This window comes from Cucumis sativus, chromosome 6, assembly GCF_000004075.3.
Source record: "Cucumis sativus cultivar 9930 chromosome 6, Cucumber_9930_V3, whole genome shotgun sequence".
Taxonomy (NCBI): Eukaryota; Viridiplantae; Streptophyta; class Magnoliopsida; order Cucurbitales; family Cucurbitaceae; genus Cucumis; species Cucumis sativus.
The window spans coordinates 14,924,735-14,952,692 of NC_026660.2; the positions used below are offsets into that span (position 1 = coordinate 14,924,735).

Sequence of the window (27,958 nt, forward strand, 5' to 3'; positions counted from 1 at the left end):
ACTCCACTTTTGTAATTATCTATATTCACATAAAAAAATATAATTAAAAAATTAAAAAAAATATTTTTAATATAATTTATTTAATTTTTATTATTATATTTCGTAAATAGTTTCATTTTTCTTATTTCTTGAAAAAACAAATTAAAAATTAAAGAGAAAATAAAGAAAGAAGATTATTGGGTTTTATAGGTTTGGTTACATGATATTTATTTTCTTAGAAAATGATTCCAACGTAGTATAATTAATTAGCGTTTTAAAGTACGAAAATTTGATGATTTATATATAAATAATTCCACATTTTGATATTGTGAATGTTCATGCAGAGTTCCAATGGAACCGTTGGATAAACCAGCGCCGAAGTCGTCGTCACTGGCGCCATTTCCTCGGGACTCGCGAGGATCCTTAGAGGTTTTCAATCCCTCCTCCACTTACTCGTCCCGATCGATCAATTCCATCCCTCGGACGAACCCAGCGTGGCCCAATTGGGCGGAGCCACGTAGCAGTGCGGAGTCGGATTCAACCAAACTCCCCGCTAAACCGCCGAGTAAAACCGGCGAGGAGATTACGTCATGGATGGCTTTCAAGGACTCAAACCCTTCCCCTTCCCCTTCCCCACAGCCCTCATCCCCACTCGCTCAAAAAACCATCTCGGCGATTCTGAGCGAAAAGTCGCCGTCGGGGAAGACGCAATCGCAATCGCAATCGCAATCGGCGGACGAAGTGGGTTCCGCCGCCTTACGCGCCGCCGAGTGGGGATTGGTACTGAAAACCGATACGGAAACTGGGAAGCCGCAAGGCGTTGGGGTTAGAACTTCGGGCGGCGATGAACCGAATACGAAACAGGAAAACTCGCGAAGGACTTCGAATAATTCGGTGCGGAGTTCGGGCGACGAGATGTCGGAAGAAGGGGGAAGAGAAAGGGGGATTCCGAGAGTTTCTGAAGATTTAAAAGACGCTTTGTCGACATTTCAACAAACATTTGTGGTTTCTGATGCTACTAAACCTGATTATCCTATTATGTATGCTAGTGCTGGATTTTTCAAGATGACTGGCTATACTTCCAAGGAAGTTATTGGAAGAAATTGGTGAGTTTCTTCTTCGTTTTCAACTTTCTTTTTTTCTTCAAATCCCCCAATTTTTGCTGTTTCAAATTTTGTTTTCTTTCTACACAGATCCATACGTACGTTTTCTTCTTCCTGAATAATGCTCGATTCAAATTTCAGAAACAGCAAGTGGAATTTTCTATGTAAACTATAAAGATGTTTGTAAACAAATTTGTATTGAATTCATCCTTTAGCTTTTTAGTAATTATCAAACTGAAGAAAGAAATTGACAGTTGGATGAAGTGAACTATTGTATGTATGTATTTGGTAATTATTTGATTTTTAGTTTTTGAAAATTCAGATTTCCAACCAGTTTTTGTTTTTAAAATTTGGATGAGAATGAAAGATATTTGAAAGAACAGAACACGATTTTCAAAATAAAAAAATCAAGCTTATAATTGGTAAACACTTTTTTTGTTTTTCATTTTTGAAAATTAAACAACACCCATTTCACTTCTAAATTTTTTATCTTATCATCCACCTTTTGCCATTTCTTTAGAGAAAAAACCAAAATTTAAAAACTTGTTTTGTTTCAGACTTTGGTCAAGAACTCAACTCTTTTACTACTCTAAAATGCAAACTATCGTTAAAATGGAGACAAAATAGGCATTAAGTTCAAAAACCAAAACTTAAAAACAAAATGGTTAGCTCAGATAATCCTTCCTTTTCCTTTTTTTTTTTTTTTTTTTTTTGTGTTTAATTTATACTTCTTTCTTTTCCAATTTCCAATTATAATTTTTACTAAGAAAACATTTAAATTTATTGTCAAATATTAAAAACACAAACCCATTTTTTGCAACATAATTTGTTTTACTATTTTTGAACTTTGTTTGATTCTTGGAAGTATTTGTAGAAAATGGACAACAAGACGTATAAATGTATATTTGAAATCAGTGGCATAGATTTAAATTTTGAAAATAAAAAACTAAAGAAACAACAAAGCCTTGGAACTTATGAGGTTCGAAGGTTGAGATTTTTTTAAAAAAATTAGAAGTTTGAGGGTTAAAATATAATGGGAATTTGAATTGGATATTGCAGTCGATTTTTACAAGGTGCAGATACAGACCCAGAAGATGTGGCCAAGATCAGAGAAGCTTTACAAGCTGGGACAAGTTACTGTGGGAGGTTGTTGAATTACAAGAAAGATGGGACCCCTTTTTGGAACCTTCTTACTATTTCACCAATCAAAGATGATGATGGCAAAGTTCTCAAACTTATTGGGTCAGTTTTCATTTCTCCCTCGAAATCCTCTTTTCATTTCTCGTTTACTTTTTTTCTTTTTCCTTCCTGTCTTTGCCGTTCAATTCTCTGCATTTTTCTCTCTGTCTAAATCTTCTTGACATCTACTTACTCTTTTAGTTATATATATATGTTAGCTTGCATGCATTTTGATCAATTTTATGGGATAATTATGTTTAGAAAATTTGTAGTATATTACACTTAGCCACTATGAATTGAACCCATTCAATTTTGATGTTCCCTTTATTGGTAGATTGAAGAAGTAGGCGTAATAATTCTGTTTTGAGTGACAAATTGTAAATTTAAATGTCTATGAACTTGTGTTGCCTTGTTTATTCATTTAGTTGTGAGAAAAATTGTCATTATCTTGTTGGAATGAGTTGGTTTAAGAGCGTGTTTAGAATGATCGTTTAAACACTTAAAATCAAGATTTGATTTCATTTAGAAGCATTTTTGGTTAACTTGCAAGTTTCATTTATGAACTTTGAAGTTTGTGTTTATTTGATTGGATCTCTCATAAATTCAAATTGAAATTTTATATTTGATGCAACCACACTAAATTTTTAATCGTTTGCCTTTCTAATTAGTGAATTTTAACAAATCTAGAAGTTTGTGGACTAAATTTATAATTTTTGAAAGGTTAGAGACCAAATAAGTGTGAACCTCAAAACATTTGTAAACACTTAGAGAGTCATTCCAAGCAAGCTCTAATGCTATTCTAGGAGGGACAAAAGTTGACGTGATGTTCAATTGAGGACTAAACGGTAATTTCATAATAGAGATTGGAAGTGATAGGTAGAAAAGGTGGGACAAGATATGGATATGAATTCACGAGAGTGTACTTTTCGAGTTTTTTTTTTGAGAGAAAAAAAAAACTGAATTATGGAAGAAAAATTCCAAAGCCATGAAATAAGGAGGCAGTATGAGTTGGATATGATCAATGTCTGATGAAGAGGAAGATTTTGGCATATGGGCAATTGCCAAAAAATTCAAGTAGTTATGATGAAAGAGTTTGATCTATGTTATAACTTGCAAAAGAAAAAAAAAACATATCACATGATGAACTAGAAGTAGGTATTTCCCAAGTCCCTCTAATAATTAAAATATCAACTAACTTTTTTCATTTAATTTTTGTATATTACTATTATTGTCCATTTGGGGTACCTGTCTTTGTCCATCTTGCTTATTGATTCAATGCTTGATTGTGATGGAATGTGGGCCTTTATTTTCCTCCTCTTTTTGTTGCATCATCTTCTTCTTCTTCTTCACCATTTGATCTTTGATGGACTGTGATTGATAATGGCAAAGAATGTTGGTTAAGTGCGAATTTATTAGAAGATAATGAGATGCTTATCCTTTGACCTTTGACCTTTTCTTTTTAGTTAAGAGATTCCATTCGAAGATGGATTGGTAACTACTTTGTTTTCTAATTTTGGTGTTTTAAAAATTTAGGTTTCTTCCTTCAATTTGATTTTCAAGGTTTTATTTTTATCTTTTTGTTTTTGTTTTCAAAACTTCGTAAAAGTGAATGATATAACATAAAAATTGAGAGGTAAAAGTATAAGGTCTTAATTTTCAAGAGCAAAAAGATCAATTGGTCAACAAATTAGACTTAGTTTTTTTTTTTTTTTTTTTTTGAATTTATGCCTTTTTTTCCAAATTTTCTTACCATGATTTTCTTTTTAATTTCTGAAGGAAAATTCGAATTCTAGTGAAATTATATACATATTACATTAGTAGGTGATGAATTACAGAACAACCGAGCTAAGTAGGATGAATAGTATTTCCAGGTTTGATTTTTAAGAAATAAGAACAAAAAAAAAAAAAAAACAATAAGCTCTATGGTTATTGAAGAGGGTCTAAAATCAATTTATTTGAAACAAAGAAGTCTAAATTATTGCTAGGCTAGTTTATGAACTTTCATATTTGTATTTTATAGGCTACCAAACTTTGACAAGTGTGTTAAGTCATTAATAAGTTTTTGAATCTAAACTAATATTTTGAAAATTAGTAATCCTATTAAACTCAAACATTGAATTAAAATTCAATTTATATATTAAAATGTATTAGAGTTGAGAAATTTTGAAGAATGTAAAATGTAGTAATAGTGAACCCAAAAGTTGAAAAAGGGATTACGTAAAGTAATTTAAAAAGTTTGTGTGTTGAGGTGGCAGAATGCAAGTGGAGGTGAGCAAACACACAGAAGGATTCAAGGATAAGATGGTCCGTCCCAATGGGTTGCCAGAATCATTGATTCGTTATGATGGTATTCTTTTTGGGCTCTTCTTTTCTTTCGTTTTTTTTTTCTTTCCCTTTTTCTCTCTATTTCCTTCATTATTATTTATTTTGGGACCCCATTATTTTTATAAATTGGAAGTTGGAACCCATCTAATTTAATTTGATGTTTATTGGTAGCCCCCAGTGAGTAAATATATCTGAACATAAAAAAATATTTTTTTTGGAAGAATATGAATTTGCTGAGAGTTTGGTGTTTGAAAAAAAAAAAAGGAAGAAATTTCTGATTTTGAGATGAACATTTGTATTTATCTAATGAAATTTGATATACACTTCCATTATAGCTTTTTAAGACTTGTTTTTAACCCAATTGATAGAGAATATCAACGAATTATGGAAGTTTCTAACCTGTCTATGATATTTTTATATGAGTGTCTTTCTATGTCAATCTCACTTAGCTGCTATTTTTATTAATATTTTGATTCAATTACGTGAAAAAAAGAGAAGAAGAAAAAAGAGATTATTTGTCATAAGATTTGATTGTTTTTAAATATAGCAAATGAATTTAAAAAAATGAACATAGCAAAATGTCACTCTAACTTAATAACAGATTATGATAGATACTAATTAATAGACTACTACTATCATATAATATGATTGAAGATTTATTAATAGTTGGATAAAATTTTCAATGAGGAATACTCATTGAATTAGATTCTAAAATAACTCTACTTTGTCAAAATATAACTAAGTTTCGGGCTTGAATGCTCTATCCTACACATTATTGAGCCCAGGGTGTTATTTTAGACTTTTTTTAGTTCTAAAATATTTGTAACCATTTATCTAAAACAAAAGTTAATACCCCTCTTAAAGTAACTCTGGAAATCTTTCTACTATAAAATTTCATACTCTTTTTTCTTAACATTTTAACATAAATATTAATTTTTTTCCTTTAATTTTTAAAATTTAGGATGGTTTTTGCACATATCAATAAAATGTAGATAAATTAAGAGGTGAAAACATAAGCTTAATCTTTTTAAAAGAAAAAAAAAAAAAAAATCAAAGAGTAACCAAACGTGGTGTAAACTGTTTGAAGTAAAAAAGAATTAAAAATAGGGTAATTTTGGTGGCAGCCCGTCAAAAGGAGATGGCAACCAGTTCGGTAACGGAGCTTGTGCAGGCGGTGAAAAGGCCTCGGTCTCTAAGTGAATATAGGCCTCGAGCTCTAAGTGAATCTATGAACCGGCGGTTATTTAGAAAGTCCGGGGGCGGGGGTGGGGGTGGTGAGGGGGGGGGTAAGGATGAGAAGGACAAACTTGAACCGACTATGGTGAGACGGAAGTCTGAGAGTGCAGCAGCTCCAGCAGGTCGACGATCGCAGGGAGGAAGTAGAAGGTCGATGCAGCGTATTAATGAGGTGCCGGACAAAAAACCCAAAAAGTCTAGCCATCGTTCATTTATGGGGTACGTTTTATTCATTTCCATAAAATAATATATGTTTTATATCTAATTGGTTACGTTTTATAAGTTTTACTCTTATAATAATCACCTTTTACTTCAACCAAAACAAAAGCACTTTTATAAATTCTAATCAACATTTTTTTTTGTACTAAAAAATTTTATTTTTGTTCTAAATTTTTCTTCTGTGAAAATTTTACGAAATTTCTAAAAAAATATTTATAAGTATGGTAAAAGTATATTACGTTCTTACTTGTTTATTGCTATATTTTGTAAATATTTTGATTCATTTTGTTATATTTGAAAAGTTTTTTTTAAAAAAAAGTTCTATTTTTAATAAATAAAATCTAAATATTTAACCGTTAATTAACAAAATACTGTTTTTAAATATAGCAAACTGAACCAAAATATTTATAAAATATGGTAAAATATCACTTTAAAATAGACGGTGATAGATTAATATATGTGTCTATTTGTATCATGATAGGCACAAATAGTATTCTATTACATATAGATATTGATATTTTGATATATTTATAAGTATTTTTAGAAATTTTGTCACTCAAAATAATTTCTCTTTAAAAAATCTATTCATTTATGTGAGTTTTTTTTTTTCATATCTAAAGACTGATTTTTCAAGGGTTTTTTCTTTTAAAAAAATGCTCAGGTGTATCTTGGGTTGCACTTAATTAAAATTTGAGACATATCATTTTTTGAGATTAAAAAATACTTTTTCTAAAATAATAGTTAACCAAAATTTAGTCTCACAAATTTAGGCCTTTAAAATTTGATATAATTATACATATTAAAAAATATATTAGGAAAATTATCCACGTTGTAATAATAATAATTAGGCTCCCTTTAATTGTTTAAAAGAAAAATCTTAATTTTCATACAATTCATGAAAAGTGTTTGTAAGTTGCCAAAATTGATAGATGAACTATATCAGAAGTTTATTAAAAAAGAAAAAAAAATTAACTATAATATTTTTATTCATCATCTCAAGAAATTTGCTATATTTTATAAATCTTTTGGTTTATTTGGCTATATTTGAAAATGCCTATACATACATATTTATTTATTTTAATTTAAGAAATTTAATTAATTTTTATGTAAACTCAACAATCAGTTTTTATTATTATTATTTTTTATAATTTTTATGTTAGTTATTTGAAATTGAAATTTATCATTTAAATTTAATTAATAATCACAGTTAAATAACAATGGGAGGATTTTATAGAAATCTATTCTGAAGAGACGAATTTAGTTTAATAGTTTACAAACTAACTATTAAACTAACTATTAATTGGATTCCAAACGTTCATTTTATTTATCAACAGCTCATAATTTGTTTACACAATTTAAAACTCTCATCAAATCAAAGGTAACTTATAATACAAACATTAAATTAAAAAAAAAAAAGTATGGGGAATTAATCATCCAAAACTGATTCTGAATTCAACTCTTTTACTATGTTAAAGACGGATACCTTTTTCATAGTTAAAAGAGTATGTTTGTGAGTTTTAGTTGGCCTGCACAGATATCTCTTATTAACAAATTTAGACTTGGGAGTTTCTTATATGATTTTGTCTTATGATTAAGGATTATGAGGAAAAGTCAATCAAATGTTGAAGAAAGCTTTGACATTGAAGAAGGTTCGGATGACGAGAATGAGTCCGACGACGATGTTAGACCAGATAGTGTCGATGACAAAGTAAGGCAGAGGGAAATGAGGAAGGGTATTGATTTAGCTACTACCCTTGAACGTATAGAAAAAAACTTTGTGATTACTGATCCTAGATTGCCTGACAATCCCATTGTAAGATTCTTACTTCAACTCTTATCATATTGATTTTAAATAACACATGTGTAATGAAAGTATTAAGGGAGTTAATTGTTTATTATTCATATTCAGATATTTGCATCTGATAGCTTTCTGGAACTAACCGAGTACAGTAGAGAAGAAATCTTGGGAAGAAATTGCAGGTATGCTCAAACTTCTTCACTTTAGATGGTTCCTCAAATGATTTGGATCATATAACTATGGAAATTGTAGTTGAATCAAACTTACAATATCTGTTATTATTATGGATTTGTAGATTTCTGCAAGGTCCTGAAACTGATCGAACGACCGTCAAGAAAATAAGAGATGCAATTGACAATCAAACAGACGTTACAGTGCAGCTTATTAACTACACAAAAAGTGGTATGCTTGTTCTTCATGGAATCTGTGAATTCCAATAAGCTGGCTTTGAATGGAGAGCTATTCATTAATTACTTTGATGTTTGTTCGAGTGTTATGCAAGACTATTTTTGTTTTTGTTTTTGAATCTGAATTCAGGTAAGAAGTTTTGGAACCTGTTTCATCTACAACCTATGCGTGACCAGAAGGTACCCTTTTCTGAAGATGAAATTCTATATGATGTTGACTTGTTAACTTTCGATATTTATATCTTGTATCGTATGGATATCAAGAGGCTGTTTTTTGAATAACATGGCTATAGTTTGAGCTGAAAAAAGTAAGTACTTGCTTTTGCAAACAGGGTGAAGTTCAATATTTTATTGGAGTTCAACTCGACGGTAGTCAACATGTGGAACCACTAAGCAATTGCATAGCGGAAAGTACTGCAAAGGAGGGCGAAAAACTGGTTGGTTGTCTCTAATATGAACCTCACCATGCTTTAAGATTATCCGCATTCAAAATCTAATTGTGCACACGATGAGTAAAAAGTACTCTACGTTGAAGAATGGCTTGCAATTCATTTAACTTGACGTTGCTTGTTGTCTACTGGCAGATAAAAGAAACTGCTGAAAATGTTGATTTGGCAGCCAGAGAACTTCCTGATGCCAATTTGGTATGACGAATCCTTGTATGCATCTGCTGCAACAATTTGAAAGTTTCTGTTTCTCACATGAAATTTCTGCAACTTACAGACACCAGAAGATTTATGGGCAAATCATTCTAAGTTGGTTCAACCAAAACCTCACAGAAAGGATAGTCCTTCTTGGCAAGCTATCCAGAAGGTAGTATTCATTTTACTTTGTTCTCTTTGCCTGAATTATATTACCTTCAAAACATAAATACTTCCAAAGAGTAATTCGATCCCTCTTGCAACCATACTCGTATGCCTTCCAAGTTCTAGATAGTTTAATTTTTTACAGTATAGCCGGCTTGTTGTGTAATCTTTCTTGAATTTCTGCTACTGTCAGTTTAGTAAAATTGTTGCTATCTTCTTCTGTGCTACAGATTTTGGACAGTGGAGAACAGATAGGACTGAAACATTTCAAGCCAGTGAAGCCTTTGGGATCTGGTGATACTGGCAGGTTCGTTTTTTCCCCCATTTTTACTGGTTCTGTTCAGAATGAATCGATGTTAATTTATCAATCAAACCCTTGTATCAACAGTGAGCACCAATCACTATTTAACTTGTTTACATTATTGGCTGCAGTGTGCATTTGGTAGAACTGTGTGGAACTGATCAATACTTTGCAATGAAGGCAATGGATAAGGGTGTCATGCTCAACCGCAACAAGGTTTTGAAATATTTTGATTTAAGTTCATCAATGTTTTCCCTTGGTTTATATTAGTAATTCAATTGCATTTCACTTTAGTCCTGGAAGTGAATGAGACCCTTATATGTTTTCCTTTCTCTGGTGGATCCATTGAAATTTGGAAGCATCGCAATATTTTGTGGAAGAATCTGAAAGAAATATATAGGATTAGAAAGTAGTTGAGTCGAAATTTGAGGAAGATTTTCTCTTTAATGCTTCATTTGATAGGTAAAGTACTTACAAGTGTAGCTATTTTGGATTTCTTTTACTTTGGTTTAGGAACTTTGTTATGTTTTGGTAGGTGCATAGAGCTTGTGCCGAGAGGGAAATACTTGACATGCTGGATCATCCTTTTCTTCCTGCGTTATACGCTTCGTTTCAGGTTAGGAAGTTAGATATATGCCGAAAACTACCTAAATGTTTGTAAACGTTGACAGCAGGTAGAACAGCTTTAGCTGTTAAAACTAAACAGACTGTTGACTGATTTTTTTATTTACCTTCTCATTGGTTTTTTATGCTGCAATAAATTAAATTAAAAAATTTGAGCTATTCCGCAGACAAAAACACATGTTTGTCTTATAACTGATTACTGCCCTGGTGGAGAACTCTTTCTGCTTTTGGACAGACAACCCACAAAGGTCATAAAGGAAGATGCTGTTAGGTAAATTAAACCAAAGCTTGCTATTCTAAAATACTTCATTTATGAACCAAAAGCTGGATGTTGCTAACTTGCTATTTGACAAACGTAAACTTATAATTTCATTTTTAGTTTTCTGATCTTTAAACTCACTATTTGTTTAGTATAGTTTCCTCATTTCTTAAAAGATATATCTAAGTTCTTAGTCCAATTTAAAAAACAAAAACAAGTTTCTGGAAAGAATTTTGTTTCTTAAGATGAAAATCATTTTTAATAACAACTAGAAAAAGAAAAGCAAATTTTTCGAAAACAAAAATCAAAATGGCATCTTAGAAATTTGTTTACCAGAATTATGTTCCTTCCCCGGTAGGTTTTATGCTGCTGAAGTTGTCGTCGCATTGGAGTATCTCCATTGTCAAGGTAAGGCTTTGTCAGTGATTGAGGAGGTGGTAAAGTGAACCTTCAAGTTTCTTGCTGTGAGTTTTATATCTGTTCTTTCAGGGATAATTTATCGAGATCTAAAGCCTGAAAATGTTCTACTCCAGAGCAACGGCCATGTTGCCTTGACGGATTTTGACTTGTCATGTTTGACTTCTTGTAAACCTCAGGTATACCAAACGTTTTAGACTTTAAGTTGTTAAGCATTTAAGATCACCAATCATCTTTGAACTATATAAAGTTTTCATTTACAAGTTATAGGACTTTTCTTGATGTTAATTCTGCAACTCTGCAGCTTTTGCTTCCAGCAGCAAATGAAAAGAAAAAACAATCAAAAACTCAACAGACTCCGATCTTTATGGCCGAACCCATGCGAGCTTCGAACTCCTTTGTTGGAACTGAAGAGTATATAGCACCGGTTTGTACAACTATTTTCCATTAATAAGATAAGAGGATAGTTACTTCATTCGCGAACTTCAAATCTAAACAACAAATACTATACCTTTTTTTTCTTTTGTAGGAAATCATTACTGGGGCTGGCCATACTAGTGCAGTGGACTGGTGGGCTTTGGGTAATTTTCGTTGTGCTTTATTTTATTTTATTTTTCTTGAAACAAAAGAAACAAAATCTCAATGATGTAATGAAAATGACCACAATATTTAGGACATAAAAACTCGCAATCAAAGAAAAACTTTCAAACTTTAACGATCATTGGTCTTTAGTGGAAAAAAACGATGGCTACTACAACAACTACCAAAGAAATCCGGAAAATCATCGTCAGACCAACCAACAAATAGCTGACAAAGCATACTGAAAACTCTTCGACAATGCACGAAGTACAGTCCAAAGAGAGAAGCTTTTGATGAACTAGCACCGAGAAACTTGAAAAGAAACAATCGATCTCATACTCTATAATCTTCCAACAGGAGGATGACGCAAGTTCCAACAGGAAAAGTCAACCACCACCCGTTAAGACATCCAAAAACAGCGAATAAGGAACCAACCTTCAATTGTAGAGCAACCCATTCCACAATCTCTAGTGTTTCGAAGCAAAAATCCTCTGATTGACGAAACAAGTTGCCTCAACTCCTCATAAACTCATTATGATCTCTTGTGATTGATAATATTTGAGGATTATATTTTCAGTTTAATTACCTTATTTATGTTCCCTTATGGTTTATAATTCAGGCATCCTTCTATATGAAATGCTTTATGGATACACACCCTTTAGGGGGAAGACAAGGCAAAAGACCTTTGCCAACATTCTCCATAAGGATCTTAAATTTCCAAGAAGTATATCGGTAAATACTTTTTAAAGTTATTTGAGCTTAATAAATCACTTTTTACTCACTACTAAATATATTAATGTTTAAAAGATCTTTTACATTCTTATGTATATACAAATCTAAGATGTGAAAACTTTCAAATGTTGTGTTTCAGGCTAGCCTCAATGCAAAGCAGTTAATTTTTAGGTTATTGCATAGAGACCCCAAAAACCGATTAGGTTCTCGAGAAGGAGCCAGTGAAATCAAACGGCATCCTTTCTTCCGTGGCGTCAATTGGGCGCTTGTCCGTTGCATGGTAAACTCGAAACTCAATCTCAAGAGACGTCTTACTGAGAAGCTTCATTTCCTAACATATCTGATTATTTTGCAGAATCCTCCCGAGCTCGAAGCGCCTCTTTTCCAGACCACCGATGGCGAAAAAGATGCTAATAAAGCATCAGATTTTGATCCAAAAGAACTTGAACTTAGTGTTTTCTGATCGTAAGTGTGCTTGTTGATTCTGGCTTGTGTTCACAAAGAAATGGGTGTCTTCAGATAATTCTTTTATGGTTCATTTGTTTTGATCAAAATCACCTTCATAGTTCTGCAGAATTGTGGAGCATTCCAAGCTTGTGAAATTTTTTAGGATTCAGGGCTTTAAATTTAGTGTTTATTTAGTATTTCCCAATGTAATAAGAGTGTTGTTGTGTATGTAATGGTGGTTGGTGAATTGATCTTTTAGCTCTGCTTGCTTTTTGAATAATTTTGTTCTGTCCAGTGTCCTGGGTTTTTCTTCTTTACATTGCCATGTGTTAATTTTATGTGGTCTTTTCCATGTAAACTATAAAATAAATAAATATATATATATATATATTTCTTGTGTAGAATACATATGAGAATCTGAACTTTCTACCTCTCAACATTTACCCACGTTTTCAATCCTAATAAATGCATAATCTAGACTTACTCGATAATAAAGCTTTATCTTAGTTGAATTGTATTACTTTTTGCAATTTCTAATGTCCATAATACGCGTATGGTGGTCAAATTTTGAAAATGTGAACATTTCAATTAACAGAAGTATGTATTAGCAAAAGGTTAGTTAAACTGAAAATTTGACTTTATCCAATGTTAGTATATACAATTTAATTAAAACTCATGACTACTTGAGATCCAGTACTGCATGCAAATTAGACAAAACGCACAAAACACAACAAATCTAACCCCCTAAACCTTAAATGAGCTCAACTTAATAATTAATATCTAGTTTATAAGATGGACTAAATAATAATTATTGGATAAGAGATCAAATATAAGCATTTCAAAAGCCTATCAAATTATAATCAAAGTTTACAATCCCAATACGATCATCCTCAATTAGACTTGTGTAGAGATTCGGAGTCCCTTGGAACCTAAAATGTATGTGTGAGAGAGAAAATTAAGAGTTAAAAAAATTAAGAGTGAAAGAAGGAAGAAGGAGGTGAGCATTTCATATATGTTAGTAGAAGGAGAAAATCTTAAAACTTAGAAAATAGATCAAAATTTGGTTTCAATCCATTATATATTTTTTGGTTATTTCCAATGGGCAAAGTTTGGGAGAGTTGGGAATTAGGGTTAAGTTTATTAAAGGGCAATAAAGTATTTTCACTCGTAAAAAAAAGGGTCATATAAATTAAAGTGTTGTCATATAAATGATTTTCCCTTCAAAATTTGTACAATCTTTGGCAATTGTTTTCCTTTCCCCTTGAACCCTAAGAACGACGGTGAAGGGCGATGAAGACCGTCAACGGAAGTGTCGTTTCTTCGAAGCCGATCTCTATCTCGAAAGCGGCGTCCACCCTTTCCTCCTTCCTCTCCGCCGACAATGGCGCTTCAAAAGCGCTCTGTGCCTACCTGAGGCGCGCCTCCGACTCTTTCAACGAGTTAAAGCAGCTCCACAAGGAGCTGAAGTCTTCGTGTTCCGTTCGTAAGCACCTGCATCACGGATCTGAAGTTTCGAACGAGTTCGAGGCTGCCATACACGACCAATATCGGGTCGAAGACGGCGACAAGAATAATTCCTCAGTCTCCGAGAAGAAGAAGCGGCCAGACCGTAAGGACCGAACTACGGATAAGACGAGTCTTAGAGTTCAATCTTATAACGAGCAGATTGGGAAAACACCAATGGAAAACGGTGGGAATGGTAATTTGGAGGATGTAACAGGAAAGAAAAAGGGCAGTGAGTTGAAGATTGAAATTGAGGATAAACCAAGCGGAAAAGTTGAGATGGACGTGGAATCAAGTGATAGAGATAAGAGCGTTGTAGCAGTTGAGAAAAAGAGAAAAAGGCACAAGAAAAAGAGTGAGGATAGACATGATGACATTGAAGATGATGAACGTGAATCTGGAGCCAGGCTAAAACATGGTAAATCGCAAAATACTGATAATAATTGCGATGCTGAAGCTTCTGGTGAGTTTGTTGAGAACAATGTAGCAAATGGAAAAAGTAGAAAGAAGCTTGAGGACAAGAAGCGTTTGGATGATGTGAAGGATCAAGTAAAGAGTGAAGATCAGAGAAGAGGAGACGTCAAAGAGGGAAAAAGCACAAATAATGATAATGATAATGGAACAGATCATGTGGATCTATCGCCCAAGAAGAAGAAGAAGAGGAGAAGGGAAGAAGATGATGATTTTCAAAAGAACAGTGGAGAAGCTATGGTGAAAGAGGAAGTGCCAGTTTTGGATAGCAAAGAGTTGAAAAGAAAAGAGAAGAAAAAGAGTAAGAATAGAGAGTTAGGAGAAGAAGGGCGTGACGATGGGTCAGAGGAGCAACATAGTACGAAGAGAAGAAAAGGTTGAACTTTTAACAATTTTGGTGGATGATTATTTATCAGAAGATGAAGTCTTTGTATTGGAAGATTCCATAGGCTCACAGTTTCATGGAAAGTCTGTTATATCCAAAGCTTCTGTTTACAAATTGCTACCAATGGTAATTGTTTGATGGTTCATACCAACCTCTAATTTTGATTGTTTTATACCAAAGCATTATCCCTCATTTAGGAAGCTAATTTTGTGTTTATTCTTGTGAAAATTGGAAATTAGGACTATTTAATTAATGAAAGCTTATTGAGTTCTTGATTATCTTGCTATCTGTTTGAATGAGTAAGCCTACTGATCTCTGATGTTTATAGGGAAGAAGAAGAACTGTGTGAAAGGCATATATATTCAAAGATATTTTCAAAGGTCCATCATACATGATTTGATGTCATTAGTGTTCTCTTTGTTGCTTATTTATGATTGTTGTGTAAGCTGTTGGTTTTTTCTTTTGAGTAAACAATAAAAGTTAATCAATTTGATCAAGAGATGGATCATTCCACATTGGCTAAAAGGTTTTGTGCTTGTATCTCATTACGAAAATTGTTCTTCTTCGAATCGTCTGCTGACCAAACAAATATGCCATGAAGTTTGCCCCTACTTTGAAGGGTGGTGCATGCCTTGAAGAACCCTTTTTCTGGTGTCAAACCTCCACTTCCATCTGTTGCAAAGCTTGCTAGAACTTTACCACCTTCGTAATTAGAGCTTTGGGCATCGAAATGATTCAAAAACTGAGAAACTGTTGTCCCTTCTCCATAGGAATAGAACTGGAAGTTGACATAGTCTATTAGATCTCCATACTTTCTCCACAAAGCCATGTAATGTGACTGCACAGTGTCGTCATCAAATGGTGCAATGGATGCAAACGAAATGATATTTTGACGTTTGAGTCGTTGTAGGAGTTGCCCTATACACTCGGTAAATGTATTAGGGGATGCTTTGAAGTGTTCATAATCGATGTCTACCCCATCTAGATCATACTCCTTCACTATATGAGATATGGACGTAAAAGCATTGTTAACCCAAGATGTAATGGATTTGGGTTTGAAGAACGCAAATGTTCCATCACTTACCGTATCACCTCCGAGGCTGAGGGCGAACTTGACATTTGAATGCTTGGCCTTGATGGAAGAAATAGAAGAAGGTGTGAGGTTTTCTTCATCCCAAAAGACATTGAACTTGCCATTTGTTGGAGAAGATGAACCTGTGTAATCGATAGCGAAGGAGAGAATGAAGTGGAATTCAACATCAGAATGAATAGGCACGTCTGAAAATCTAACATTTTTGTCTTCAGCTCCTATGTATTCTCTGAATAGTCTTGTGTTCTTTAAGGGCTCTGCCTTTACTAATGAAAGTATGGCAAATAGGAATCCTAGAAATGAAAATAGGAAGAATATACTTGAACCCATGATGATTGGTTGAAGCTTAATGATACTTCTTCCATTTCTAAAACATCGATGCATTTATTAGGTGAATTTGCACATAAAGGCCAGGAGAATCATGAGATTCCTCACCAGCAATGAGACGGCAACTAGGCAGCCAATTTGTTTGTTATGATACATAATTTACTTTTAAGATCTATTAGAACCTTGTCTTATCTCAAGAACATTTTGTCATTATGTAAAGACAACAAAGGTTCCTAGGATTTAACCACCAGCCTATAGTTTGAAGAAAGTGTTTCTTGGCCGTTTGGGGAAAAATACACATCACTATGTATAATTTAGTGTTGTCTCTTCTAGTTCTTTGCTCTTGTTAGTTCAGATATTTTGTTTGTTCTTTTGGTATTAATGTCTGATTGTAGGCCTCTATCAATATTTAGTGTATAGATGATTTGGCAATATTAGTGAGTTGACCACCAAAACTCACATGTATTGGTTAGTTATTGACACTTGCTTTAACTTAGCTATGTTATTTAGGTAAATAATATACTAAGAGAAATGAATTATATAGGCAATGCTTGAGTGTAGAAATTATTGGCCTCAATTCAGTATTTGAACTGCTAGAACTTCGAATCCTCGTATGTGTGTTCAACCTCGATTGTTCTTTATGTTTATACTTGCAAATTACTGTAGGATTTCAATCAATGCCTATGCACCTCAGATAACTGTGATTGCAACTTTATATGGGATAGAAAACTTAATAATTCCGAAAACTTTTTAAATATGATATCTTCAATAAGTAAGTTTTATTTACCAAACTATAAAATTTGATTGTACATAGATGGATAGGTCAATGTTTATTAGAAGAATATGTAAGTGTTGGAGTATCTTGATCCCCTCGGATGCCAATGTCATGAGAGCTATGGTAAGTAATAGGGTTGGAAATTGTGGTTTCAAAGGTTCAAGTAAAAATACATAAATTCCAACATAACCCAAGCTCACGTGTACTTGGCTTGTTCATTCCAATATTAGATACTTCTTAAAGTTAAAAGAATATCAAGTAAACATGTAACTAAAATATATATTATCTGCCTGGATTGTCAGCAAGAAAGCGAATAGACACCCATCCTCCCGAGGGAACACCAACTATATTCCTCTGCATCGGATCAACAAGAATGAACTTTTTAAGATAAAAAGTTGCCAAAACCTTGACCAACAACGAAAACATCATGCCCATGCAAACGAAAAGGGTCATCGCAAGCACCTATAAGACTTGGTACCCTGCAATATGAATCCCGCACCTGTGTGAAAATCCAACCTCACCACCCTCGTCCCATTTCTCACCATCGTGTTATTCAACGGCGGCCCTGTGAAGTGGAAAAAGTTATTCTTGGCTGGACCAAATAATGGGCCTGAAAAAGGGCCGTTTTAGGCATAGCAAAAGTAGCATTGTTTACAGAGGCAGCAAAAATCGATCCATTGGGCCCTTAATATGGGACCGCGCTTGCATGGGCCCGTACCAAGGCCCACTTTTAAAAAGAATCGCTTGTCCACTTTTTTTTATTACGGGGGAAATGTAACCGGAGACATTGTCAAACCTGCCAAAGTGGAACGGAGGCAGAGGGTAAAAGTTTGTTTAACAATTCGAACATTAAGACAGCAAAAATCATCAAATGATCGCTGATTAAGACAAGAAAAATCATCACCTGTAGAAAAGAATCGCTTATCCACTTTGTTTAACAATTGATGCTTTTGACACTATGAAAAGGGATTTGAGATTTTTTGGTTTCACAGTTGCAAACCATAGGCCTAGCTCACTACTACCAGTTATACATTGCTCACCAGACAATCTGTCAACCAATACCTTGCTACTCTTCAACCCATTGGACCCAGTAGACCAATCTAATATCGATTCTGGTCATTTATGATTCATCGGTTCTCATGGGATTGAGGCCCAAATATGAATCTGTTCGTGCTACCATGTTACACTTTGAGGAGAAAAAACTTGACCTTGTATCGTCTATAATTTTTTAAGTCTTGTTATCCTAATTTAAAATGTGATATAATTAATAACAATAATAAAATCTTTGTAGAATCTTTTAATCCTATTTATAAAATTGAGACTAAAAAGTATATTGTAAACGTATAGAATCAAAAGCAAATTTTCCAGTACGAAATAGTTAAAATGATTAACCATCTTTGATTTTTTTAAAAAAAATACTTGTATCTAGTATGTTTCTAAGTATTTAATAAATTATTGACACAAAATTTAAATTTAAAAAAAATACTTGTATCTAGTATGTTTCTAACCATCTTTTTGTATTCTAAGGAGGAGGCACGGCTCCAGGCTCGGAGACTGGGCATTGGCCCACGACTCGAAGGAGAGGCTCGGCTCACGACTCGGAGATTGTGGCTTGGCTGACAGCTCAATTAGAAGGTGGATCGACTCACGACTCAGACGAAAGGTGGAGCGGCTCACGACTCAGACGGAGGGGCTCGGCTCACAACTTACGACTTTTTCAGCTTTTTCTTTCTTTCTGTCTTTTCTTTTTTTTTTTCTGCCCTCCTATTTATTATATTACAATTTATGCCACAAATGAATAAATTCTTAAAATATCAACACTTGTTTTGGGATTAAAATTAAGCAATAAAAAGGAGACTTGGATATAATTAAATTTAGTGTAGTTGGTGAAGCACCAAAACAGAACGGGCTTGTTGGCTAAGTGAATGACAGAGTTAGACAGACTCATTTGCTCATTCCACTGGTCGCTGGTTCGATCTGTTTGGGTACAAGAAGAAAGGGAAATAACAATGGCAATAATAATTATTGTATCATCATTCTCTTTAAGGTATTTCAAAATACCCTTTTTATACAATAAATTATATATAAAAAAGGAAGGCTCACAATTTTTTTTATTAAAATCTTATCAAAATACCTTTATAATGATAAAAATAGAGAAGGTCAGAAGTGAGCTTAGTGGTTAACATTATTTTCCAAATAATATACGATATGTATTAAATGCTACATTTTTAGTTAAATTTTTTATTTAATGTTTAGCTTTCCAAAATATATTAACGATTGAGTTAACTCAAAATTAGAACTAATCTAACCTAATTTTTATTATTTTTGGTTGAGTAATTTGAGTAAGTTTAATAATGAGAGACAAGAAAGAAAGAGAGCGTCACACACGAGAAAAAGAATAAAAATGGAAATAAAGAGAATAAGAGAGGAGAGAAAATATAGATGAGAAAAACATGAATAAATAATTCCTTTTCCAATTTATCTTTATCATCACCTCAATTTTGTTTTTTCAAATTTAATGATTTTTTAAAAATACATATGGACTAATTTTAAATTTATTCCTAAAAACTTATCAATTAAATTGACTGATTTAGAATCCCATGAATTTGAAGTAAATATTTTTCAAAACCCACAAAGGATGATTTTACGTGATTTTGTTATAAAAGAAGTGAAACAAATGAATGAATCAGTTTGAGTTGGTTCATATCGTAAATATAATTATAACCTACAATAACTTATCAATCTTTATATAACTCTTCCTCAATTACTTATCAATCTACTTATTAGATTTGATGCGTATGAATAAACTCTTAAAAAATATGAAAGCATTAAACACTTGGTGAGTTATGTTTTAGAATTTAAATACCGAAAGTGAAAGTGAAAGATAGTTTATAATTAAGTTAAGGGTAGTTTGTGAAACACCAAAATAAATGGTGGCTTGATGGCTTAGTGGACAGCTGAGTTAGACAGACTCTATGTTGATTCCTCAGGTCGCAGCTTCGATCTATTTAGGTATAACAAAATAAATAAATAAATAAAAGGTGACTATGGTCCAGGTATTTCTAAATACCTTTTTTTTTACAAACAAAAAGAAAATGTTGAGGAAGAAGAAATAAAATGCATACGTGTGTATATCCCTTGAAAGTAAGGGACTATATGTGTTTCTTGAAACATCATAACTCATGGTCAACTCGGTTGATTTTTTCAAAAAATAAAGCGAACCAAATATCAATAAATGAGTTTAATTTTGTAGTTTTATAATGAAATTTAGATATAAGTAAGTTAGATGTAGTTGGTGAAGCACCTAAACATATTGTGGCTTGTTGGCTTAGTGGACAGCGGAGTTGGGCAGACTCAACGCTGATTTTCATTCCTCTGGGTCACAGGTTCGATCTGTTTGGGTATGAGGTAGAAAGAAGGAAAATAATAATAATAATTATTGGTGACTATCGTTAAGGTATTTCAAAATACCTTTTTTTCTTTTCTTTTTTCTTTTCTTTTTTAGTTACTTTTACATTTTTTTTATTTTTTATTATTATTTTGAAAAAAAAAATTTCTTTTTATTTTTAAAAATAATCTAAGTTGATGTCCGTTTATGTTGTCTTTAGATGTCATATTTGTTATGATGTTCTTCAAAAATAAAAAAAAAAGTCTTTCCATTTTTCGACATTAAGTACTGTATATATTTAAAACATATGAACGTTAGATATATTTTTTTATAAGGCAAACACATATTTCATTCCACGAAAACTGTGGTCTACTCCTTCCATTATCTAAAATTCGAGCTTAGTACTATACATATTCGAAATATATGAACATTAGGTATATTGAGTATATTTTAGATATTCGATTAATTAGTGAACTATATAGGAAAATAAAAGATAATGAAGATTTTGAATGTGATACATTATAGGGTTTACATATACTAAATAAGATGGGGTATATATACACTAAATCACATAACAAAATTATTATAGCTTACAGGTATATTAAAATATACATTGATCATTTAAAAAATATATAAAGTGATAGTATGTATGTATGATATAGTCACTGTATAATATAGATACATTAAGAATGTGTCGTGTACTATTGTTTTAGTAATATTTACTATTATAAACATATAATTTAAACTCAAATTTTGTCGAAATTACGTAGTTTACGGTATATTTAAAATATAAATGTTTATATGACTAACAACTTAATATTATTATATGAAAAACAAAATTACAACCAAAATTAACTAAGGAAACAAATTTGGACGTTTTAGTGTATGTGATACTGTATATAAGATGGAGTATATATGTGTAAGCAATATCTAGGTAAAGTATAAAATTTGAAGAAAACGAAAACGAAAACAAAAGTAACTGAAGAAGACAACTAACCATAAGTTTGAAGAAAACAAAATTTCAAAATAAATTGAAAACTGGAATTGAAGAACGACATTAAAGACACCAAAACAAGTCGAAGTCGTCGTCGGCGTTGGAATAAACTTCACACATTTCGAATGTGTTGATGAAAATTATTATATAAAATTATATTTAATTAATAAATTATTTCAAAAATAATTATATACAATTATATTTAATTAATAAATTATTCCATATTATGATAGAGTTATAATTGTCCTAACAGTATACAAAATCATAATCAATAAAATAAATTTTAATTTATGTAATTTGTGAAATTTCGTAGTATATTTAGGTTTTTTCTCTAAACCTTTCTCCTATTTACAGAGAATTTTCGTGAGCTTTAGGTGAGCTTGGACTCATTTGCCTGTTGGGCTTGGACGTTGACCCTATTTACTTGACGGACTTGGACTCATTATTTCTTTGGTCCAATTTTTCCATCATGAGCTTGAATTGAGTGAGATATGAGAAAACTTAACCACTCAAGATCAATCAAATTATAATTATTACAATTTTTGTTGTGATGACGTATTGCGATTTAATTAGCCAAAATTTCTTATACAAGATATATAAAATCTTACCATGTTTTATAAATATTTTAATTAATTTTACTATATTTAAAAATATTCCAAAAATGAGAGTAAACTCAAAATTTAGTACAAAATCCCCTTAAATTTATTTTGTGTGAGAGCCTCTGTCCTTTTCTTTTATAATTGACTTTTTAGGAGATTATATTATATTATTGCAAATTTAACGAAATTAAAAAGATTAATAAAATTGGTATATGTCAAATTGAAATTTTTATGTAAAAAACAAAGAAATCACAATTAAATTGCGACAATATTAAAATTTAGTGACTAATAAATTTCACCAGTTATTATTTTTGCACTTAAGTAAATACAACACTTATTTTTTTGGAAGTTTTATGGTCTAATCTAATGAATTCAAAACATTTTTCTCGTTTCTTTTTTCTTTAGTTACTAAATATAGTGATGGATTAATTAGAGATCAAATCTCTAATCTCACAAGATTTTAGAGAATGTTAGGCTTGGACCGGAAGAAGACGCGGCTCGGATGGGCAAAGGAAAACAGCTCGGGCGAATGGTGCACGCCGCTCATGGCTTGGACTGAATGGGCGCGCAGAAAACGGCTCGGACGGAGGGGGCTCGGCACACGACTCTAACGTAAGTGGCGGCTCACGGCTCAGGGGAAGGGGTGCGGCTCAAGGCTCGGAGGTTGGGGCTTGGCTCTGACGGAAGGGGTGTCAGATGAGGAGGCGCGGCTCCAGCTCGGAGACTGGCTTGGCTCACGGCTCGGACGGGCGCGGCTGACGTTCGGTAGCAGGAGACTCGGCTCACGACTCAGACGGAGGGGCTCGACTCACAACTTACGACTTTTTCAGTTTTTTCTTTCTTTCTGTCTTTTTTTTTCTTTTCTGCCCTCCTATTTATTATATTACAATTTATGCCACAAATGAATAAATTCGTAAAATATCAACACTTGTTTTAGGATTAAAATTAAGCTATAAAAAGGAGAATTGGATATAATTAAATTTAGTGTTGTTGGTGAGGCACCAAAACAGAACGTGGCTTGTTGGCTAAGTGAATGGCAGAGTTAGGCAGACTCATTTGCTCATTCCACTGGTCGCCGGTTCGATCTATTTGGGTACGAGAAGAAAAGGGAAATAACAATAGGAATAATAATTATTATTATGTGATCATTATCCTTAAGGTATTTCAAAATACCTTTTTCATACAATAAATTATATATATAAAAAGGAAGGCTCACAAATCTTTTTATTAAAATCTTATCAAAATACCTTTATAATAATAAAAATAGGGAAGGTCAGAGTGAGCTTAGTGATTAACATTATCATCTAAATAACATATATGTATCAAATACTACATTTTTAGTTAAAAATTTTATTTAGCGTCTACCTTTCCAAATTTTACTTCTCCTATTTGAGTTTGTTTCTATTCAATAGACATATATAGCTTTCAACGTTTACACTTTCAATTTCTATTTCTTCATTAAATTACTTTCTTTTTTTTGTTTGTTTATATCTATCAATCATTTTTTAAAAGATTTAAAAAGTTGTTATAAGCTAAAGTTTTATGGCTCTTTTAAAATCAAAATTAAATTTATTCTTCATAATTATATAGAATTAAGTAATACACTTTAACACCCGAGAATGAAAATAGATATTTAATGAAAGTTTGAGATTAAAATTATAAAATTTAAAGATTTAAAAACTAAATTCAAAATTGTAACTTTTTCAAATCTGGTTTGAATTCAAATCAAATTCAAAAATTGACAAGTAAATCTATAAAATTATGAAAGAAGAAAAGAAAGCAGACTCATGACTTCAAAAAAAAAAATCCATTAAATTCATTTTGTGCTTATTATAAATAAAAAATAGTAATTTTGGTAAAATATTTATAATATATAACAAAATTTTCAGATTTTATCAATAATAGATATTGATAGACACTATAGGTTTCTATCAGTGACATTGATAGATAGTGATAGAAGTTTATCAGTTTCTATTATTGATAGAATCCAAATTTTGGTTATAGTTTGTAAATATTTTAATCTATTTTGTTAATTTAGAAAATGACCCTCGAAAAAGTATTATTTTTTAAAAATAATATGGATTCAATAGCCATTTGACTAAAATGAAGTCATTATTTCTTGTGAAATCGCCCGAGATCTTTGGAAAACTTGGCTTGGGTTCTGTTACATTGGTAGAATACGTAGACATGACAATGTTAAATCTTTATGCAAAGAGATTTGTTGTATAAATGAAATGAGATGAACAAAAAAGGGAGTATCACTTTTAATGTTATTATTGTCTTTGTAGTCCTTATGGCGGGAGAGAAATCACATCATTTTCAAGGAAAAAAAAGAAAGATGTACGTATCATTAAAAGAAATATATTTCTTAAACTCATTTATGAATAAGAGATTTAGAGTGAATACTAAAATGATTTATTCGCTTCTCAAAAATAAACATTGGAAAAGAAAATCAACAAATCGTTAATGCTTTAATATTAATAGGATTTCTTATACGTATATGGAGTGTGGTGGTGGATCAATTATGAATAAAATTAACCAGAATTGAATCAATTGTGCCGTACGTTAATTGGAAGAATTTGTTTAAATAATTTTGAGTTTAAGATTTAATTTAGTGGAGTTCTTAAATTAATTTGATATGTATATTTAGAAAATCAAATGTGTTGGGTCAGAGTGGAAGGGGAACCCTTTTCAATCAATAGATATAATTAATTAAAGGTAATGAAGATGCTTTGCTGTAATAAAGAGAAATTTAGGATTGGAAAAGCAAAATGGGAAACCTATGTTCTCAAGAAAAGAATGGCACCCTCCTCTCTCTCTCTCTCTCTCTCTTCTTTATCTAACATTTACCAATTCTGTTATCATCACAACCCATTTTCTATTTTTCTCTCCCATTCCTAACATCAGACCGGCCCTTAGTTCCCATGGCTAATTCCGGCCGAACGTCCCCCCCGTTTATCGCTCTTCTTCTCTTCTCTCTACTCTCCGCCACCCATTGTCTCCTCCATAACGATAAGGTAATCAACTTTTTTTTTAGGGCAATTACAATCAATACAAATTTTAGGGTTGGTATTATTGCTCATATTTTTCTACCCGTGAAAGACTGCTACTGATATAGTTTAGGATCTGATCATTCATACACTTCCAAAACTTTATCTTATATGTTTTGGCGTTACTTATATAATTCATATATACTTATTAATGCTTTAATATTTTTTCTTTTGCTAAATTATAAAAATTTAACTTTGCACTTTATCTAACAAAAAATACTCCTATTTTTCTTTTTAATATTTTAAGACTACTTTTACGGGTAGAAATCATTTACAAATTTCTACAACAATTGGGACTTAACATTTTATGGTAGTTAATTTCTTAGGTCTCAATTTTCTTTTTCCAAAATTGTGGAAATTTTTTACTCACAACCTTGTTGCATTAAAATGTTTTTGAAATGTAGAAAATAATATTACAATATTTTTGGAAGAAATAGGTATTTTTGTAACAAACATTAAGGTCGTGGATATTTATTATAATATATTTCTTTTGGTTAAATTTTAAATTTAGTTTTTCTAATTTAGAGAATTTAAATTAATCTTAGCAAAAACTACTTATGAACACACGCACAAAAAAAAAAAAAATTAAAAAAAATGGTATAGGTAGAATTCAACTAATTTATAATTTTATATGCATCTTAGATTATAGAGATTAAATTAATTAAGAAAAAACCAACATTATACAAATAAAAGTAAAACTCAACTTAAATTATTTCAACTCAATTAATCCATTACTTTATCTCTTTTCTTTTTTTTTAAACTATTGATAGATATTCCATTCACATAATATAAAATTTTACTATTTTCAAACAATTTTATTATTTTCAACTTTTTTAATATTTTTTTTTATATATAATTTGAAATTTAATGTTGGAGTATAATGAGACTTGTATTTATAGTAAAATAGTAATGAAATTGAGAATTATTCAATAAAACAACTAGTATAATCATCTTAATTAAATAGCAGAAAAATTGTATGTACGCGGTGACCGTGGAAACAAGTTGCACGAAAGGAGCGGACACATCAAATCACGTCAGTCTTAGATTCGGAGACACAAATTCAAACGACATTGTGGTTAGACGTTTGAATTTGAAGCACGTGAGAAGAGTGGATCCTTTAGAACCTCAAGTTCTAGACGACGTTTCCAGAAAACCATTTCAAGTTTGTATGGTTGATCAGTTTCAAGTAACCGGAAAATGCGTCACCTCACCCATATGTTACCTCTACCTTAAACTCTCTGGCACTGACGACTGGCGACCCGGATTCGTCCAAGTCCGGTCCTTGAAGGGCCCACACCTTAGCTCCAATTATTTCTATTTCCGGCGTGTATTGCCTCGTCACGTTTGGCATGGGTTTGACACGTGTCCAGGTGAAGTCACTCCTTTTGGCATGAAACGTAATAGAAAAGTTTAAATTTAGCCCTTGTTGGATTAATTTCTTTACCATGTCAATTAAACAACCAAAATATGTTATGTGGCTTCTTTTTTAATTAACGTGAGATTTTGTTTTATCATAACCCTTTTTTTAAAAATGAAAATAGCGACAATGAATCATCCTACCAAGAGTTCGCTCTTATTAAGTTTTAGTTCACACAACTATGAATAATCTATTTTTTGGTAGAATATCTCCTCCAATAAGTCTACCTAATTTAATACATCCAAATTTTGGTCGACAAAGGTCTACTTGGTTTGGATGTTCAATACTTTTTTCTTTCATTAGGAGATTTACCCATAAGCTTCACTGCAGAAAAATCGTTGAAAATCTCATTCACAAAAAGAATTGATTTTGTTAGTGCAGATTGTTATGTTAGCTTAGCTGATATTCATTATTAAAGTTTCCTAATCATTTTATTGGAAATTAAAACTTTCAAATAAAATTTACTAATTAAAATATCAATAAATTGAAGTGAGAAGTTGGGAAATTATGAAATGTTGCATCACACAATAAATAGAAAAAACAGATGAGAAGGAAATTAAATAATGCAATTTGATGGGCATTTATTATTCAACTTCAATAATGATAAGAAAAAGAAAATAAAGAAATGTTTCTTTCAAAAATGAAAAAAGAAAGAAAGAAAAGAAGGAAAATAGACAGATGATTACAGAGATTTGGTGAAACGGTGATGGAAAGTTGCATTCAGAATATTTACTACTTCTATTGTATATGTACCCTTAGATTTGACTAATCATTAATTCTCTTTGTCTCCCCTTTTTTTTTTCTTCGATTCTAAAATAAAATTTATACATTTAAAAACCTATATAAACTTTTAATCACAAAGACCTAAGATATCAACTTATCTTAGTTAATTCAATCTCTTGTATCAGTAGGATATTGGTTTGAGCTTTTCCAGTAATTCATGTATTATTGTAGATTGAATAAATTTTGAAGGGGTGAGAGATTGCTACCTTATTTAATAAATTTATAATGAAATTATAAATAATTGTCAAATTTGGGGTTAATTACAAAGGTAGGCAACACACATCATACCCTAAATTGGATTAAAGTTACAAAGCTGGATAATTTCGATAATATATATATATATATGTAGCTACTATATTTGTCTTCATTACAACTATTTGATTGCCGATCGAATTGTGAAATAATTAGGTTTGTGTTTAAATTTTAAATTAGAGTTCTTGAAGTCTAATTCGAAAAACTTACTCTGAACGCTCTCAACTTTTAAAGATCAAATCTTTGAATATCTTGAAAAACACAACTTTTCTTTTTAACTTAAAATTAGAAGGTAAAGCTCGAAAGATGTATTAATTAAGATCCAAAGAAAAGAACTACAATTTTGAGAACAAGCTGCAAATTCCTAAGGACAAATTAACATCTAAAACAAGTTGTAAAATCTTAAAAACAAGTTTATCTGTTTTAGTTCATGTTACTAGGAGAATATATGTGTATAGATATGGCTAAAGATTTGATTACAAATTTCAAGACAAGCCTCAAATCTCTTTACAA

General features: G+C 31.7%; 4 protein-coding genes across 7 annotated transcripts; 3 read left to right on the top strand and 1 right to left on the bottom strand.

The window, feature by feature from the left end:
* Positions 1-323: 323 nt before the first annotated feature.
* Positions 324-12,817, top strand: LOC101214662 (phototropin-1). 3 transcript variants are annotated; one of them, XM_004148180.3, is made up of 22 exons: positions 324-1,085; positions 2,142-2,324; positions 4,517-4,608; positions 5,711-6,041; positions 7,638-7,854; positions 7,951-8,021; positions 8,135-8,241; positions 8,377-8,426; positions 8,579-8,683; positions 8,831-8,890; positions 8,970-9,059; positions 9,283-9,359; positions 9,485-9,569; positions 9,889-9,969; positions 10,145-10,248; positions 10,595-10,644; positions 10,726-10,832; positions 10,958-11,080; positions 11,183-11,234; positions 11,852-11,964; positions 12,104-12,244; positions 12,320-12,817. In XM_004148180.3, exons 1-22 carry the CDS (start codon positions 331-333, stop codon positions 12,425-12,427), a joined length of 3,102 nt encoding a protein of 1,033 aa, XP_004148228.2. In that variant the 5' UTR covers positions 324-330; the 3' UTR covers positions 12,428-12,817. The 3 variants fall into 3 exon arrangements, with proteins under 3 accessions (XP_004148228.2, XP_031744131.1, XP_031744132.1); XM_031888271.1 differs by lacking the exons at positions 11,852-11,964; positions 12,104-12,244; positions 12,320-12,817 and adding an exon at positions 11,386-11,843; XM_031888272.1 differs by lacking the exons at positions 11,852-11,964; positions 12,104-12,244; positions 12,320-12,817 and adding an exon at positions 11,590-11,843.
* An 807-nt stretch (positions 12,818-13,624) lies between these two features.
* Positions 13,625-15,048, top strand: LOC101214422 (uncharacterized protein DDB_G0283697). The gene has a single exon (XM_004148179.3). It carries the CDS (start codon positions 13,702-13,704, stop codon positions 14,764-14,766), a length of 1,065 nt encoding a protein of 354 aa, XP_004148227.1. The 5' UTR covers positions 13,625-13,701; the 3' UTR covers positions 14,767-15,048.
* Positions 15,049-15,223: 175 nt separating this feature from the next.
* On the bottom strand, positions 15,224-16,190 carry LOC101220851 (chitinase 2). Its single transcript, XM_011658935.2, has one exon. The coding sequence runs from the start codon at positions 16,188-16,190 to the stop codon at positions 15,276-15,278; it is 915 nt and encodes a 304-aa protein (XP_011657237.2). The 3' UTR covers positions 15,224-15,275.
* Positions 16,191-24,677: 8,487 nt separating this feature from the next.
* LOC101220613 (embryo-specific protein ATS3A) lies at positions 24,678-26,556 on the top strand. Of its 2 annotated transcripts, none has more exons than XM_004148197.3 (2): positions 24,678-24,960; positions 25,958-26,556. In XM_004148197.3, the coding sequence occupies exons 1-2, from the start codon at positions 24,868-24,870 to the stop codon at positions 26,405-26,407; spliced, it is 543 nt and encodes a 180-aa protein (XP_004148245.1). In that variant the 5' UTR covers positions 24,678-24,867; the 3' UTR covers positions 26,408-26,556. The 2 variants fall into 2 exon arrangements, with proteins under 2 accessions (XP_004148245.1, XP_011657238.1); XM_011658936.2 differs by having other exon boundaries at positions 24,766-24,960; positions 25,961-26,556.
* Positions 26,557-27,958: the final 1,402 nt, after the last annotated feature.

Excerpts from the sequence above, each read along its gene's own strand:
- LOC101214662 (XM_004148180.3), top strand. The coding sequence starts at position 331 with ATGGAACCGTTGGATAAACCAGCGCCGAAGTCGTCGTCACTGGCGCCA. Across the intron at positions 2,325-4,516 it reads AAAGTTCTCAAACTTATTGG|AATGCAAGTGGAGGTGAGCA; the intron begins GTCAGTTTTCAT and ends TTGAGGTGGCAG. Across the intron at positions 10,249-10,594 it reads ATAAAGGAAGATGCTGTTAG|GTTTTATGCTGCTGAAGTTG; the intron begins GTAAATTAAACC and ends CTTCCCCGGTAG.
- LOC101214422 (XM_004148179.3), top strand. The coding sequence starts at position 13,702 with ATGAAGACCGTCAACGGAAGTGTCGTTTCTTCGAAGCCGATCTCTATC.
- LOC101220851 (XM_011658935.2), bottom strand. The coding sequence starts at position 16,190 with ATGGGTTCAAGTATATTCTTCCTATTTTCATTTCTAGGATTCCTATTT.
- LOC101220613 (XM_004148197.3), top strand. The coding sequence starts at position 24,868 with ATGGCTAATTCCGGCCGAACGTCCCCCCCGTTTATCGCTCTTCTTCTC. Across the intron at positions 24,961-25,957 it reads GTCTCCTCCATAACGATAAG|CAGAAAAATTGTATGTACGC; the intron begins GTAATCAACTTT and ends TTAATTAAATAG.